At 33.6% G+C, this 15,864-nt stretch overlaps 1 protein-coding gene across 1 annotated transcript; it reads right to left on the bottom strand.

Moving 5' to 3' along the window:
* Positions 1-6,805: 6,805 nt before the first annotated feature.
* On the bottom strand, positions 6,806-12,766 carry LOC134855001 (uncharacterized). Its single transcript, XM_063871384.1, has 4 exons — positions 12,131-12,766; positions 8,725-9,038; positions 8,049-8,459; positions 6,806-6,965 (listed from the first exon to the last, which is right to left on the bottom strand). Exons 1-4 carry the CDS (start codon positions 12,447-12,449, stop codon positions 6,819-6,821), a joined length of 1,191 nt encoding a protein of 396 aa, XP_063727454.1. The 5' UTR covers positions 12,450-12,766; the 3' UTR covers positions 6,806-6,818.
* Between the last annotated feature and the right edge of the window lie 3,098 nt (positions 12,767-15,864).

Below are 15,864 nucleotides of genomic sequence, written 5' to 3'. Positions count from 1 at the left end.
CGCTCGAAATTATACTTAAGCTCAAAGTTTAGTGTCGTTCGAATCATGTCTGAAAAAAACACAGCCTAGGAACACTATATTTTTCCATAATGTATTTATTTTCATCCATAAATAAAGCACGTGGAAAAGAATAAAGAGGAACTTAGTATTCGTGTGTTTAAATTTTTGTTGCGACCATTGAAAGTTTTTCTTCAGACGTGATTCGAACGACACTAAATTGATCAAAAATCGAGGAAAATCGTTACGATTTTTTGAGTTTAAGTTTAGTTTCGAGCGAGTGAAGCCGAAAAGTAACTTCCGTTTTATTACACAAGCAATGCTTATGTTATAGTTTGAACTATCAAGTGGCAAATTTTGTTGCGACGCAAATATTTTTGCGATTAAATGTGTTCGTTTTGATCAATAACCAGCTATTGAGTACAGCACAGCCAATGCTAAGGATTTTAACACAGTCTATTTTTGTTCCGAAACGAAAGTAACGGAATATTTGTGATCGGGTGGTTTTTTCTCCAGACAAATTTTAACTTTTTAACTAGCCATTTTTGTTGGGATTTTTAAAATATCATTCAAAGAGTATTGTTGTCCTGAGCTTAAATTTGGAAAGATATTTCACCTGTGATCACTTTTCGTAAAGTTATGGGAATTTGTTCACGCGTAAGCGGAGATTTAATCCGTCATAGAAACCGTTCCAAATTGGTTGAAGGAAGCTTATTTGCCATAATTGATTTGTTACTAGGAGCGAAATGTATCACTTTGTACTTAATATGGTGTGTGGAGGGATGATTTTCCCAAAAAATCTCAATTAAAAAAGTTCCATTTTATTTTCATTACATTTACTTGATGTTGTTACTGCTCCATAGACTGCTCTATAAATTGAGGCATGTTAGTTGGTGAAATTTTGTTTTCAAATTGGTACTGCTAATGCGTTATAATGCGCGAAATTTTGAAGACTCAAAGTGTTACTCATTCGGTTTTCCCCAGTAGGGTTATCGGTCATATTTTTTCTTGTGCATGCGAAGTGCAACTGTGCCTCTGTGTAAGAATTTCTATTCCCTGGCAATGAAGGTTCTCTTTTAAAAAAATTAAATTAATTGGGCGAAAAATAAGAAAAATTTGTTTTCTAAAATGTTTCTTTTTCTTAGTTTCAAAAAACGACTTCAACTTTCAAGGCTTTTGTTCAGTTTGCTCAAAAACCTACACGACACCACGAACAAAAAGCGACTCGTATTGGGTAGGAAAAGAGTGTAAACGATTATGATCGGGAAACTTTGTGCTACTTGCACAGCGGCCGGCAATACTTGATTTTTTTTTAATTTCTCCGTTTCTTTTCTTTTGTTTGTCAAATTTAGCGTCGATTCTATGATAAATAGTCGTCTAGAAAATGACTTAAAAGTGATGTAAAGCTATAACAAAAGTAATAAAGCTTTAGGAAAGTTCATTAGGTCATTTTTATTTCTGAAGGAAAATGACTTGACTTGGCGCAAATGGACAACGTAAAGGAATTTTGCTCAAGAGATACGGATTTTTTTATTTCTGCATATGCGAGAGCAAACGACTTGTAATCAGGCATTTTCAATTATAATCAGGCATTTTTTATAGTCTAGACGTGACAGAAACAAAAAATAATCCAAAAATTTATTGTTTAGCTTTTTTTCGGCCTGAAGTGAAGTGCTCAAAACCACTCGGTTTGTTGTGGTAGAAAAGTTTGAAAATCTAAGCTGAAGTGCTCAAAAATTGTTCATGACAACAATTATTTCTTGGAGTTTTTGTTTTCGTGTCAATGGGCACACGAATTGTCGACTGACTGGCCGTTCTATTAATATTAAAAGGTTCTCCAAACTAGCTTGTAAGTTTCATTTTGCGGTTCATTGGCAATGAAGGTTTTCTTGAAAAAAAAAATATATTTTTGCGAAAAATTTGATTTTTTTTTCAAATTTTTTTTTTGCGGTATACTTTTTGAAGGCGAATGTTCTCCATTATACCTAAATCCGAATCTTTCTCGGATTTATTTTGTTTTGCATACGCAAGAGCAAGTGACTTGTAATCAGCCCTTCAAAAGAATTTTTTTTTACAAATCTAACCTTTTTAATTTGCTTTTCTGTTGAACCCTAAGAAAACAACTTTCAGGAGCTTTCCCATTTCGTCTAGACAGGACGCTGAAATAAAAAATAATCCGAAAAAAAAACAGTTGGTTGTGTCACGGAATTTTCTTGTGCTGAAAGCAATTTTTATGGTAGCTGCAAGTAATTTTGAGTTGTTTCTGTAATTTGTGAACCTACTAATGCTGACTTGAAAAGTTATTGCTTAGAAGCTTTGTTCGGCCTGAGGTTTTTATTTTGAATAACTCAGATTTGATTGTTTTCAGTATTTTTGTTCTCGATATTGACATCTATTTCTCCGCTCAAATTTGTATATTATTGAATTTCTGCATTTTTGGATCAGCTTTGCGCCTTAATCATGATCAATTGACGACAAAATAAGGTGCTGATTTTAAATTAGAAGAAAAGAGGTTTCACTCAAAATCATTAAAATTTCCTAATTTTTCATAAAATGACTAGTCGTAAAAGGCGATTATGCGTTTCAAGTAGATGATTCATAACGTAAACAAAAAAACCAAGTTATTGTCAACGGAACATTAAGACAACAAAAATAAAGGCTTTTAGATTATTGTGTCATTCTTATTTGAATTGTCCCAACTGTCTGACTGGATTTCAATGCAGAGGGTTTTGAGAGCTATTTTAAAAATAGCTTTGGTTTTTCGGTTATTCCAAATATCCGCATGTGACCTAATTTACTCAACAAGTTACTTTTTCGAGAAGTATTTTTCGAGAAGGTGTTAAGGCTAAATTTCATCGGTTTGATTTTCGTAAAAACTCGTCTAAATTTTGAACTCGCCTAAAGATTTAATATGAAACATGCGAGATTTCATTGGCACTATTCTATTTGATTGATTGGACCGATCATCTTTGACTGATTATTTTCTGAAAGTATAACCGAGTTTAAGGAGTGATAAAAAATGAACATTGAGATAATAAACAATTTTGAAGGGTTCATCCGACCGATCCGGCTTCAAATTTTGTTAGATATATCGCTGAAGTTAGTTTTTGATTATAAATTTCAGTTATTATTCACTATCAGATATTTTTTAATAAGCAACTTATCGTCTCTTCTTTTGGGTCTAAAAACAAATTATAACTAAAAATAATTATATAAATTCAGAAATTGTTTCAAAATTCACAGTAGTTGTAATTTTTTGTACTACTTGCGCAGCAACAAGCAATTCGTGTTGTACCGGTTTTTGTTTTCGTGTGCGTTATAAAAATTTTGCACCCGAAATTTTTCATATTAGTCTAATTTAGTGCGAGTAAAGCGAGTGCAGTAGTAGTGCGATTAAATTGAATAATGTAATGAATAGATTTTGAATTTTTTGTAATTGAAACAAAGTTTTCTACAAAAGGAATGTATAAAACTTTACTTTTTTGATAAGTTTGTTGAGTTTTCTATTCGTATTTTGAAAAAAAAATTGTCTGAACTTAATTCAGTATTACTTTGAATTGTAAAATATGAAAAAACGGATTTTTGGAAAGAATTACCATAAAACGACAATTGGAAGAGCAATTTTTTTTAAGTTTAAGTTTTTTTCACTATTTTAGTGGACTTTTAACTATTTTTGAGGGCTGTAGAAGTTTGTGGCGTGGCCGTAAACAACTTTCTTCTCCGTGAACAATTTTTTTCACAAAATGGACGAGATGAAATGGTAATCACTTTATTAACACCATGGTTAGCTGTTGCTCGGAGTTTTTTCAGAGTATTTTTTCGGTGCCAAAAATTTCGAGTCGGCGTTCTAAGGTATGATGTGGTAGTGATCGATTTCTAATATGAAGTTTTGGAAATACTTAAATCAAACTTCTAGACTCTTCAAAAAATTGGAAACAATTAAACACAAGAAAATTTTCAAAATGGTTTGTTTTTCTCAGTTCATGTTACAGAATGGGAATTTTTTTGTTGTTTTTGGTTGTTCGATCGGTTGTATTTATTCCTTTTTTGGTGCAGACAAAATAACCCATTAGTTTTTCTCAATTTGTTCTAAGCTCAAAAAACGTTCGGCAGTCAGTTCATTTTTTTCTTAAGCTGAAGGAGTTTTTTTGAGTTTTTGACTTAAAATTGTTCTTTTCTCACTCCTTTTTTAAAGTAGCCATTTTATTTGAAGTATGATGAAATCCTACCAAATCAGAATTAAATTTCTTGTTTTACTCAGTCAACTTGAGTTGCTGCCAGCTACTTTTCCTGAAAATTGTAGTGGAAGAAAATTTTAATTTTATTTTTTTTCCTTTGTCGATTCAAAATCCTTGTCTTTTTTAGCAATAGGAGTTAAATTGCGTTTTAGGAATTGAAATCGGCGTTTGTTTTCGGCTTCAGAACTTTTAAATCATCTGTTTGTTCTTAGCAGCATCTCTTTCTTGTTTCTAAATCTCTGTTTGATTTAAGTTTTTTTTTGAGCAATTTCTTTTTAAGCAAGAAGAATAATGATTAGATTTTGTAATTGATTTGAAATTGTTTTACAAAAATTTGTTATTCCTAGACAAGTTTTGTTGGGAGAGGTGTTTTGTTTGTTTAGTCTTAAATGTTGCAAAATGATATAGAAGATGTTCGGTGATTCTATATTGTCTTGTCTGAAAAATTGCTTATCTCTACAAATCGCGTGTATTCTGTATAGCTGGCCAGTTTAAAACGTCAGTTGAAGTAAAATTAACTTTGTTACTTGTTTAATTTTCAAAAATGTTCTACATTTTTCGAATTCAAATCTTATTCGATAAAACTTTTTTCTTGACATGCTTTTCCATCGCAAGTGGTTGCCTTTCGTTGCGTTTTTTAATTGCCGTATTACGAGAGTATAACTTTATGTCCGAATATTTTTAGCACTTTTTCTTAACCTTTTTCTCAATTTATTCTAAAGTACAACCAATTTATTCTAAACTATAAACTATAAAATCCATCGCTGACAGTATAGACAGTTTCAAGCAAAGCCACTCAAGCAAAAAATTGGTTAAAAAAATTGCATTCATATAAAACATAAAGCAGCAAAAATTGAATCCATATTGAAACCATAATTCAAGGTGATGAGCTGAAAAGTCTTAATTGGTCTTTTTAAATATGATCTATCCCGAGCCGAAAACAGACTTCAAATACACAATTTTAGTTATTTCGCCTTGTTTTTGTTTAGCACAAAACCCAACCCAGCTGCCAACTGCAATTTAAATTATTTACATCTTCAATCATTTCGCATTACGAGGCCAAACTGTGTTGTTTCTGAATTGAAAGCGGATTCCGCAACAAGGAAGCTCTCTTATTAAAAAAAGCTACCATAGAACTCGTCACTGCATTTCCAAATGTTCGGTTTTCCAAAAGTCGTCGGGCACTTTTTTGTCAGTTCATAGTAATAGCCAGAAATCTTTTCAGAGAAATAACTTATTTTCGAACCGCGTACTCAATCATAAATTTTTTTCGGACAGATTCAATGGTCTCGTTTTAGACATGCAAGCCATTTAGACGACTGTAATTGGATTGTTTTGATACAGGTTGCTTTACCGATGTTGGACATCTTCGTATTGTTTCCTTGTGATGACTATAAAAGTTGGTCATTTTATGATTGACACTTTCTTTGTAAAATTAAGACGAGTGTAATATCATTCTAAATAGTATGACAACGAGTGTAATATTAAAGGCCTCTCTCAGTATGTTTTACTACTGTTTCACAAGAAAGCGCTGTTTCACAAGAAAGCTACACAAGAAAGCGCTCTAATTTTTTCGCATAAACACCCATAAACAATCATAGCTGGCACCCACTTTTGTGAGGGTTTGAAGAACTAAGAATATTTGACCATAGAAGTTGAGGGTCTGGACATATTTACTCTTGTAGCAGAGATTATCATACTAAATTCTTATGGTTTCTTCTAAAATTTACTTGAAACAAATTTCAATTGAAATTACAAAAAAAATCACTGAATGCTTAAGATGAAGTTGGAAAAAATGGAGTTTGAGAGCATTATCGTGAGGAAATAACGTAAAGTCTTAAAATAAAAATACCCATATAACAAAAATAAAACAATTTAAATTGGGATGTTAACGAATCAGTGTCATCAGCGAGATTCAAAAACAATCAATAGCATCGGAGAGAATCAAAAACATTTGATAATTCAAACAAGCACTAGAAGAAAACAAAGCAATCAAGAACGAGTGAAGTTCAATCGATACAAGCCAGAATTAAACATAGCCAGCAGGCATTTGTAAAAGAGTCATGAACGCAAGGAAATAGAAAAACTACTGGTCTAATTTGTAAAAAATTTAACCTTTCGAATTACAAATAAAAATTAAAGTGGAAATGAAAGGAAATGAAGTAAACAGAACGCGAAAAATCTATTTTGATTGTGAATAAATAAAGACTTTTTCCTGAAAAAAAGTCTTTAGGAACCATGACCTATCTTGTGTTTTCTTCTCAAATTATGGTGCCTCAAGGAATGCTGGTTTGACAACGAGTGTATTATTAAACTAAAGGCCTCTCTGCATGTTCTATAATTGTTTCACAAGAAAGTGCAACAAAATTGATTGCATAAATTAGATTGCAACCAGATCTGAAGATATATTACGAAGGGAAACTGCTTGTTTGGCTAAGGAGTCGAGGGTATGAGATAATACTACTTCTAACTCTAATGTTTCTGAAAATTTTACTGGAAACAAATTTTGAATGAAAATAAATTGAATTCAAAATTTATTTTATTCAAATTGAAACATTTTTGGTCCTAAATATAACACATGAATTAAACGATGAGTTCTGTGATGGCTTCAATCCTCATTTTGAGCTCCTTCATTTTTTCCTCAGCAGCTGCCTCATTTTTGAAGTTTCTGAAGTCGATGTAGAGAAGAGGTGCCAATGGAAGGGACATTTCGCCTTCAGGGGGCCAAAACTGAAACAACCGAACCTTTAAACTTTTATAACCCTGTTTGCAATTGTGACAATAGATTTTTCCAAAGCTGCGCAGCACGATCACAACCAGCAACAAATGCTCAAGAAATTACGAAAACGTTCTAAAATATGATGAAAAAAATCATTAGAAATGAAATTTAACACAGAGGCGAAGCGGAGCTTCGCATCACTTGCAATATAAAAATGAATGACTATGATTACCAGCAAATGAAAATACAAATCAAAAATTGAAAAAAAAAAACCTTCAAAACAATATTTTTTTTGTCAAAAAATTACAAAAACTGCAAGAAAGGGCAAAAAAATTGCTGGAACAAAATTACCTCAACCATTAAAAACTTAATAAAAAATTTTTCAAAATGCTTAAAAGAAACTGAACCTTTCTGCAGATATAAGCCGTCAAAAATTAGCAGAAACGAAATCGATTCACTGGAATCGAGCTTCTGGGATTTGTCGTGTCAAGGATGGGTGTGTTACCAATGCACCAAATGCACAGAACACTCCTTGATTTTCTAATAAAAACAGCTTCAAAAATTTTTATTGAACAGCATGAAACAAAAATCAAAAAATAGCAAAAAAAATAGGAACTCGATTACTGCCCAAAACCGGAAAACACTGAAATGTTTTTTTTTTAATTGAGTTGCAACTAAGCCGACAGACAAAGTAGACAAATAAAGTCTTCCGCTTGCAAAAAAACAGGTACTGGCCGGATTCGAACCACTGACCATTTTCTCTGCAGGCACATTTCGCCACATGCACGAACTAAACGTCTGACTATTGATTTCATGTGAGCCAAAGGTAAAATGATTCAAGTGATTCTGTTAAACTAGTTGTTAACCCAAAAAAAGTCTAAATTCCGATTTGATAACGCTTGCTAATCGCAAGCGTAAAGAAGTTCATGTATGTTCTATAAACGTTAATGTAACGCAGAATTACTATTGAAAATACTCAGAAGAACTTGTTACACTTTTTTTCATGTATGTTCTCTAAGCGTTAATGTAACGCAGAATTTCTGCTGAAAATATTCAGACGAACTTGATACATTAAAAATAAATAGCAAACAAACATTTTTGGGGTTCTGTTTGTGAAGCGGCAGATCTTCAATCACCAGAGGGATCATCGGAAGCCCCAGATTGTTCGCGAGAGAAACTTCCGCACAACACGATTTGGACCTAGAGTACTTTTCTGTGACCACACAAACAACCAGCTTTGTATTCCGCAATGCTTCGTCAAGAGCCGAATTCAGTTTTTGCTTTGTGGAAAGCTGTTTGTCAATAAAAACTGAATACTTAAACGTATGTTTAAGCGTTTTATACAGACTATGAGCGAATGCTTTGCTGTCATGATTGTACGAAATGAAAACATCGTATCGCATAACATGTTCACGTGACTTCATGAATTCCCAGAATCGTCTTTTCCGTTCCGAGTGTTGTTCGAAAAGCTGTTCATGGCTTGAGTAATAATCCTTTCTAGCCATCTAAAATAATTGGGGAAAAATTTTGTCAAAATAAACTGGAGATTCAGGGCGCTCATAATTAAAACAGTTTTTTTTGCATTTTATTATTTTTAAAGATTTGCTAAACATTGTTTTCTAAATCCGAGACGACATTTCTCCTTTTTCAACTACCCTCTGTCAGTTACAGTTATCGAGAAAATGAAGAAAAAAATTAGGAGAAAAAGCATCGAAATGAACCAAAGACAAAATTTTACAGAATTATCTAACCAGACAAGCCAGTTCTTACAGGTATTTCCAGCAACAAACTAGTTCCATCATTGATTCCATTTTGATCACAACCATCGGTTGGTTCCCCCGGTTCCTCTAACTGGTCTATCGCGGAATCCACCGTCATCTGGACGCCCGACCTCCTTCGCTTGTGCTTCTGTCTCCAAGGGTTCTGCATGATCACGGACAGTTTGGAACCCTTCCTAGCCTGTGATTCGTCCAGGAGGGGTTGAGTGCTCCTTTCAGAGGGTGTTGCACTACTGGATGCGTTTGGGAATAAACCTCGCTCAAACTGGTTCCGGTCATCAACTTGAGTTGTGAATGAGTTACGCTCTTAAAAAAACCATAGTATAAAACCTTCATCTATCTTCACGCATTGTTACAGGCGATAGCAGACCAAATGGGTGGGTCAAATTTGGTTATAATTGAATGAAAACCTCTGTGAGGTCTAAATTGAAGTGCTCAAAACTCTTTGTGAACTCTCTGTGAGTTCAAATCTTTTTCGATTTGGGAAAATTATTAAGTAGATGCTTAGAATTTTCGAAACCTTCGCAATGCGGGGATACAGATCGATCTTGCTTCTTATGCGTCAAAATACTTCTTATCACAAACAACAAAGCAACATTTTACTCACAAGCGAAGCTGAACTTGCAAAAAACTATCCAACCCCCTTCTCCAGAAACTTTTTAACCCTCGCCGCCTTCAACAAAGCGCTATTCTAAGCACAAATTGATGTTTCTCGTCTCTAATACTTTAACAAGACCTCCATGCCTCTATAGCCTCTAATAGCTTGCCTCCATTCAAATTGCCGCCTACGCTGTGCGTTGTTATAAACTGGTAAATGGTATGGCGAAAATTACAATACCCTGTATGTTTTATTATCCTCAACATCCATTACAAATTACCTCTAAATTATATGCATATACTTTGAAAAAACGAAGCATAGAAAATCGACACAAAACGTGCTCCTTAGGTTGAAAAAATGAACTCAAGATATACACAGGAGGTGCTTGTGTGAAAATGTTTAACTCTTTAGATACTTCTCAAAAATCCGTTACCTGTCTTTTTTTGATTTTTTGAAACCTCGAACTTAAAAAAATAGATTAAATTGTCACAAATGTTTATCTCATAAAGGGCATTTTTTAAACACATCCAAAAGTTGGTAAGAAAAACATCAACGAGCAACAACATCGAAAAAATCGTGAGGCAACAATTCGTAAAAAAAATCAGAAATGAAAACGCAAAAAACTCGAACGTGAACAATTATCAAAACTTAAAACGAAGAAACAAAGACAACAAGAAGTTATAAAAGAGTCACTGATCTCAAAGAAACAGAGAAAATGGATAAAATTAGTTCAAATCCAGCAACTATTAACGATTGAAACAGATTTCACAAAACTAACCCAGCTAGAGAAAACTATATCAAAAGGCAAGTTATTTTTTCTTTCGGAAATCAAAAAACTATTCTCACTTTTAAAACAAAAGTCGTTCAAGTCTTTGTGTCCTTGCCATGCTTTCAGCAAATTAAATTCAATTGCAATTCAAAAAAAAAATTATATGTCAATAAGCAAAAAATCAAATATGGGGGTGCAATATGAGAGTGCAACTCAGAGAATACAAAATAGGGCCTTAAAGCTATTTGAATTTCAAGAACAACAAAATATTAACACTTTTTGATGAAATAACCCAATTTGAGAAAACTGGATCAATTGTTAAATTTTTCCGCAGGGAAATTTGAAAGAAAAATCAACTTCAGATATTTCTCAAAAAACCGTTCTGTCTAATTTTGATTTTTTGAAATCTCGAAAGAAAAAAAAAGTTTAAATTGTCACAAATGTTTATTTGATTTTTCTCGAAATAAAAAAATTAGGTTAAATTAACACAAATATTTATCTAATAAGGAGCATTTTTCAACACACCTAACAGTTCGTGAGAAAAAACAATTAATGAGCAGCAACATCGAAAAACTCATGAGGCGAAAATTCGTAACAGGCTACAATACGTAACAAGCGACAATTCGTAGCAAGCGACAATTCGTGCCAAGTGACAATTCGTAGCAGTAGATTAAGCGGGGAACACAATTTCACGAGCAGTATTTTTCTCTCACCGGATGTAAGCGCAGGAAGCAAGCGTATTCTACTTGCCAAAGCCTTGTTACGAATTATCGCTTGCTAAGAATTGTCGCCTGTTACGAATTGTCGCCTGTTACGAATTGTCGTCTATTACGAATTGTTGCCCAACCGAAAAATTAGACTGATTATATTTCAGGTGTTTTCGGTGAAAAGTAATTGGCCTTATAGTCATGTAGTTTTCAAGAAATTAAGATTGACATTTATTGATATAAAGTAAACCAAATTTGATATTGTTCACTTTCGAAATGACATTTTTTTCGCGTTTTCTCGCGCAATTTGCACCTTTGTTGAAGAGCGTAACTTGATTTCCATACAGCAAATGAAACTGATGTGAACTTAAGAAAAATCAGAAATGAGAACGCAAAAAACTCGAACGTGAACAATTATCAAAACTTTAAACGAAGAAACCTAGCCAACATTAAGTTATAAAAGTGTCAGTGATCTCAAAGAAACAGATAAAATGGATACTATTAATTTAAATCCAGCAACTATTAAGATTGAAATAAATTTCACAAAACTAACCCAGTTAGAGAAAACTATATCAAAAGGCAAGTTTTTTTCGATGGAAAATCAAAAAAATATTCCCACTTTTAAAATCGTTGAAATTTTTCGCGTAATTGCCTTGCTTTAAGCAAAATAAATTGAATTGCAATTCAAAAGAAATCATATGTCAATACACAAAAAATCAATTATGAGAGTGCAACTTCAAAGAATACAAAATAAGGCCTTGAAACTATTTGATTTTCAAGAACAATTAAATAATAAGACTTTTTTTTGATGAATTTGAGAAAACTGGATCAATCGTTAATTTTTTTTCCGCAGGGAAACTTGAAAAAATCCACTTTCGAAACTAGAAGTAGGTCGCGTTTTTTGAGACCTTTGCATTTTGCTGTTTGATAGTGGAGTTTACTATGTTTGTAACAAAAGAAGTCAAGAGAACTTAAAAAATCAAAAATCAAACCACGGAAAAACAAACTTGAGCGTGAATAAATTTCGACTTTCCTATAAAAAATACAAAAAAATCACCAAGCCCCCTATAAGAGTATTCACTACGTTCATGACTCTTAACAACACTACGTAAATAAGTATCTGCACCTTGTTCATGGACAACTAATACGGATTTTTCTGCACGTTTTCTCAAGTACATATTTTGGCGAATATCTATTTAGGCAACAATGCATATTGAGGCAGGTCTTGGCAGTTGTGTGACGAGCTCGGAAAACCAATCAAGTCAAAAACTAAACACAACTATGAAAAAACAGGTAAATTTGAAGACTAATGTACTACTTGAACCTTCATTATCGTAAGAAGAACGTTCAACCGACATCAACTTCTTCAACCTCTCGCGTCTAGTTGTACTCTTCACTCTTCCAATAGACCCCTGATGACCTTCGCCTATTTCACCATTCTGGAACTTCAGGTACTGTTTTGACGACACAGCGGGTGAAGCTGGTGCTATAGGACTTTCGTTGAAAATGTCCAAAATAGTCGATCCTCGTCGTTCAAACCTGGCGTACGTTGATATATCCGGTTCTGAGCGTCCGAGACCCGTTTTCATAGCGGTTAAATTAGAACGAGTGCCTTGATTTGTGGAGTGATAATACTGTGCCATTTTGACAAAATAATATATTTATCCCCTAATAGCAATTCACTTGGTCTGGTCTGAATAAATTAATGCAATTAATTTGAGAATACGAAATAATACATTATGCTCAAAAACCATTATACTAATTATGTTTTGTTGTTCGAACTTGTAGAGGTAACTAATTCAATGCGAAAGTTGAGTAAATGTTTACCGTTTTCATCCACATTTGATGGTTTGTTGAATGTTATATGACGCACAGTGCGCGACAGTTTGCTAACGACAACTGAGGACAAACAGTAACTTATCCTAGCTTCAATTTCTATTCTATAGCCTCATTCCTAATATGAACAAAAGCGTACCAAGTTTTCTTATCCCTCAAACAGTAAACCTGTGATGACTTCCTCAGAGCAAATCGTTTAAGAAGAGGAAAAAGGTATATTTCAGCCTAGCAACAAGGATCCATTGCTCGCCTCCAAAAAATAATAAACTAAGATTATAATAGCAGACCAAAATACGTCACGTTTACAACAAACCAACAAAAAATCCTGGCTTAGTATTTAAAAAACTAGTCAAAAGAGCCTTAAATTCAAATCGCAACAAAAGTAGCAGATAGAATGTTCCAATGAGTTACATTTGCAGTCTTTATGTTAACAAACACAAATCAGTAACAATTAGCAAGCCCGTCTCCAATAATCAATTAGCTCGCAAAAAATTAGTTGTTGTTCTGATCAAGCTATCCCAGCAAAGAAACTTTGAAATATTTCAATCGTTGTTTCATAGAGCGAATGAATTTGCAAAAAAGTGAAGTTTTTCTAGGCAAGCATATAAGCAAAAAAATTCACGTTGTTTCATAGATCGAACCAGTTGGCAAAAAGTTCATGTTTTTCTTTGTAAGCTATTCAAGCTATGAAATGAAATATTTCAAGCTACTTCACAGAGCGAACTGGTTGGCAAAAGGTTCAAGTTTTTATATGCAAGCTATTTGAAACACTTCTAATTTTTAAACATTTCCAATTTATTGCATAGACTGATTTGGTTCATGAAAAGTATAAGTTTTTCGAAGCAAACTATTGAGCTATGACACTTTGAATTATTTCCAGTTATTTCATAGACTGAAAAAATTCGCGAAAAACTTAATTTTTTCTAAGCAAGCTGTTTTAGCTATGGAACTTTCAACAATTCAATTAGATCACAAAGTGAACCGGATTTCAAACTGTTTTTCTGTTAAAGCCTTAAAAAAGATTTCCAGGTTTTCTTTTAGTTTTCGAATTAATATTTTTTTGCGCGAGCACTCTAGTCAAATATTGAAACTATTATGAAACAAATGAAAATTATGAAACAAATTATGGTTTTTTCAAAGATTGAAACGGTTCGCGAAAAGTTTAAATTTTCTAAGCAAGCTTTTAAAGTTTAAGTTTTCCTAAGCAAGGTTCAAAGCTAAGAAACTTTAAATTATTTCAAGTTATTTCATAGACTGAATTGATTCGCGAAAATTTTCAGTTTTTGTAAGCAAGCTGTAAAAGCTATGAAACGTTGAATTATTCCAAGCTATTTCATAGACTGAATCGGTTCGCAAACAGTTGAAGTTTTTATACGGAACTATAGTTGGTGCAAGACGGAATTCAGAGGCGCAAGGAGATAACGTGGCTCTCACTGTTGTATCATTCCGTTAGTTCATGTTTGTATGTCTCAGAGTATTGTGATGTTTTGGTGGTGTTAACAATATATTGTCTACCTTTTACTCGTTTTCATGGTAGCAGTCGGGAAAGTGTGATATAAGAGTCAATTAAGGGACGACAGCAGACCGTTCGAATCGTGGAAGTATGCAGTGGAGCTGTGGACCTGTACCACAGATTTAACCGGTGCCAAACAAGGCCCAGCAGTAGCACTGTATCTATCGGGTTCCAGAAGAGAAGTAGCTCTGCAAGTCCCACAAGCAGAGATCAAGTCGGATGAAGGCCTCAGTAAAGTGCTGAGCAAGTTTAGAGCTGCATTCGGTACGGAACGTAATGATCAAGCTTTTTCTGCCTCTGAAAATTTTGAAAGCCTGGCAAGAGTCAAAACTGCCCAAAACCTGCCGTACAAGTATCTCGGAACCGAAATGAATCGAAGCCGAAGCTATGGAAAGAAGCTGAGTGAAATAATGTTATTGGATCACCAATTGCAAAACAAAGATTCCCTTGTGACGATATCCTCGACACCCCAGGATCGGGGTCTGATTGGGAAATTGCTCTGGATAGTTGCAAACGGCACCACAAAACGCTTATTCTGTAGGTATTTTATCGTCAAAAGTGTCTGACTTCACTGTTGCCGACTCACTATCTCTCAATAAACTCGTTCGCACCGCCTAAAACTCAGAGTCTCAGAAGCTATGCTTTTTGCGTTTTCCACTTGATGCTTCGATTTGGAAACTCCTCGACTATTCCGACGCGTCGCCGGGAAATAACTCTGATGTTACTAGGCAGGCATCCTTCCTGATTTTCTGTGTCAACTCAACAGGGGTACAAGAATACGGCTTCTTTCATTGCCTAGAGATCGCATAAACTGAAAAATTTTATAATATTTGCTTTATTTCAATTAATACGATGTTTTTTGGGCGTTCGCATTATAGTTGAATTATTTAAAAAAAAACTCAAAACTTTTTTACCAAAACAATTTGTTGAACTAGTCGCAATCAATTAAATAAGTATCTCTGATTTTATGCATAAAGTTGTCTCTAGACTGTTTAGGCTCGATTAAAATTTCTTTAATGATATTCATTTTGAAATTAATATGAGAATTATATAGTGTCCGTATTCGCACAGATATTAATTTTTTGTTATTTCGTGTTATTTTTTTTGTTAGTGATTTTATTCTTCTAGTGGTATCGAGTGATTTGTCTATTTCTTGTTTTGAAATGAAATTGTTCACGCTGTCATTTTCATATTGTAATTTCAGCAGTTCGTTTACGTGTAATTCATTGATTGAGCAAATTCTCTTCGTTTTCTTATAGTCCTTATTTCTTGTGTTTTTTTGAGTCGAAACGCAATTCGAATTAAAAAATTTTGTTGTACTTGCAAACTTTTAAAGCGGTTTTATTGGCAACTCCGTATACTAATACACCATATTGATATATTGGTTGTACTAACTGCTTGTAAATTCTAATGAGAACAGATGAGCTGAGAAACCGTCTTGTTTGATAAAAAATGTATATGAATCGATTGCATTTTTTTCTTACTCATTTTTTTCCTTTGTTTGTTGTAAGTTTATTATTTTCCATCCATTCGGATATTAATACCAAATCTCTTTTAAGTTCTGTAGTTTCGTTGAGTGTTCCAAAAATATCAGTGCCATTCGCATAAAGAAAACATTTTCTGTGCTGTGGTATGTTGGGAAGATCATTGATATAAATAAGAAAAAGCAGGGGATCCAAAACAGAACCTTGAGGTACCATACAATGAAG

The sequence above is a fragment of the Symsagittifera roscoffensis genome, chromosome 1 (assembly GCF_963678635.1).
Source record: "Symsagittifera roscoffensis chromosome 1, txSymRosc1.1, whole genome shotgun sequence".
NCBI classification, from domain to species: domain Eukaryota; kingdom Metazoa; phylum Xenacoelomorpha; order Acoela; family Convolutidae; genus Symsagittifera; species Symsagittifera roscoffensis.
Note: the sequence above shows the minus strand (reverse complement) of the source record. Positions and strands in the feature narration are given on the sequence as shown.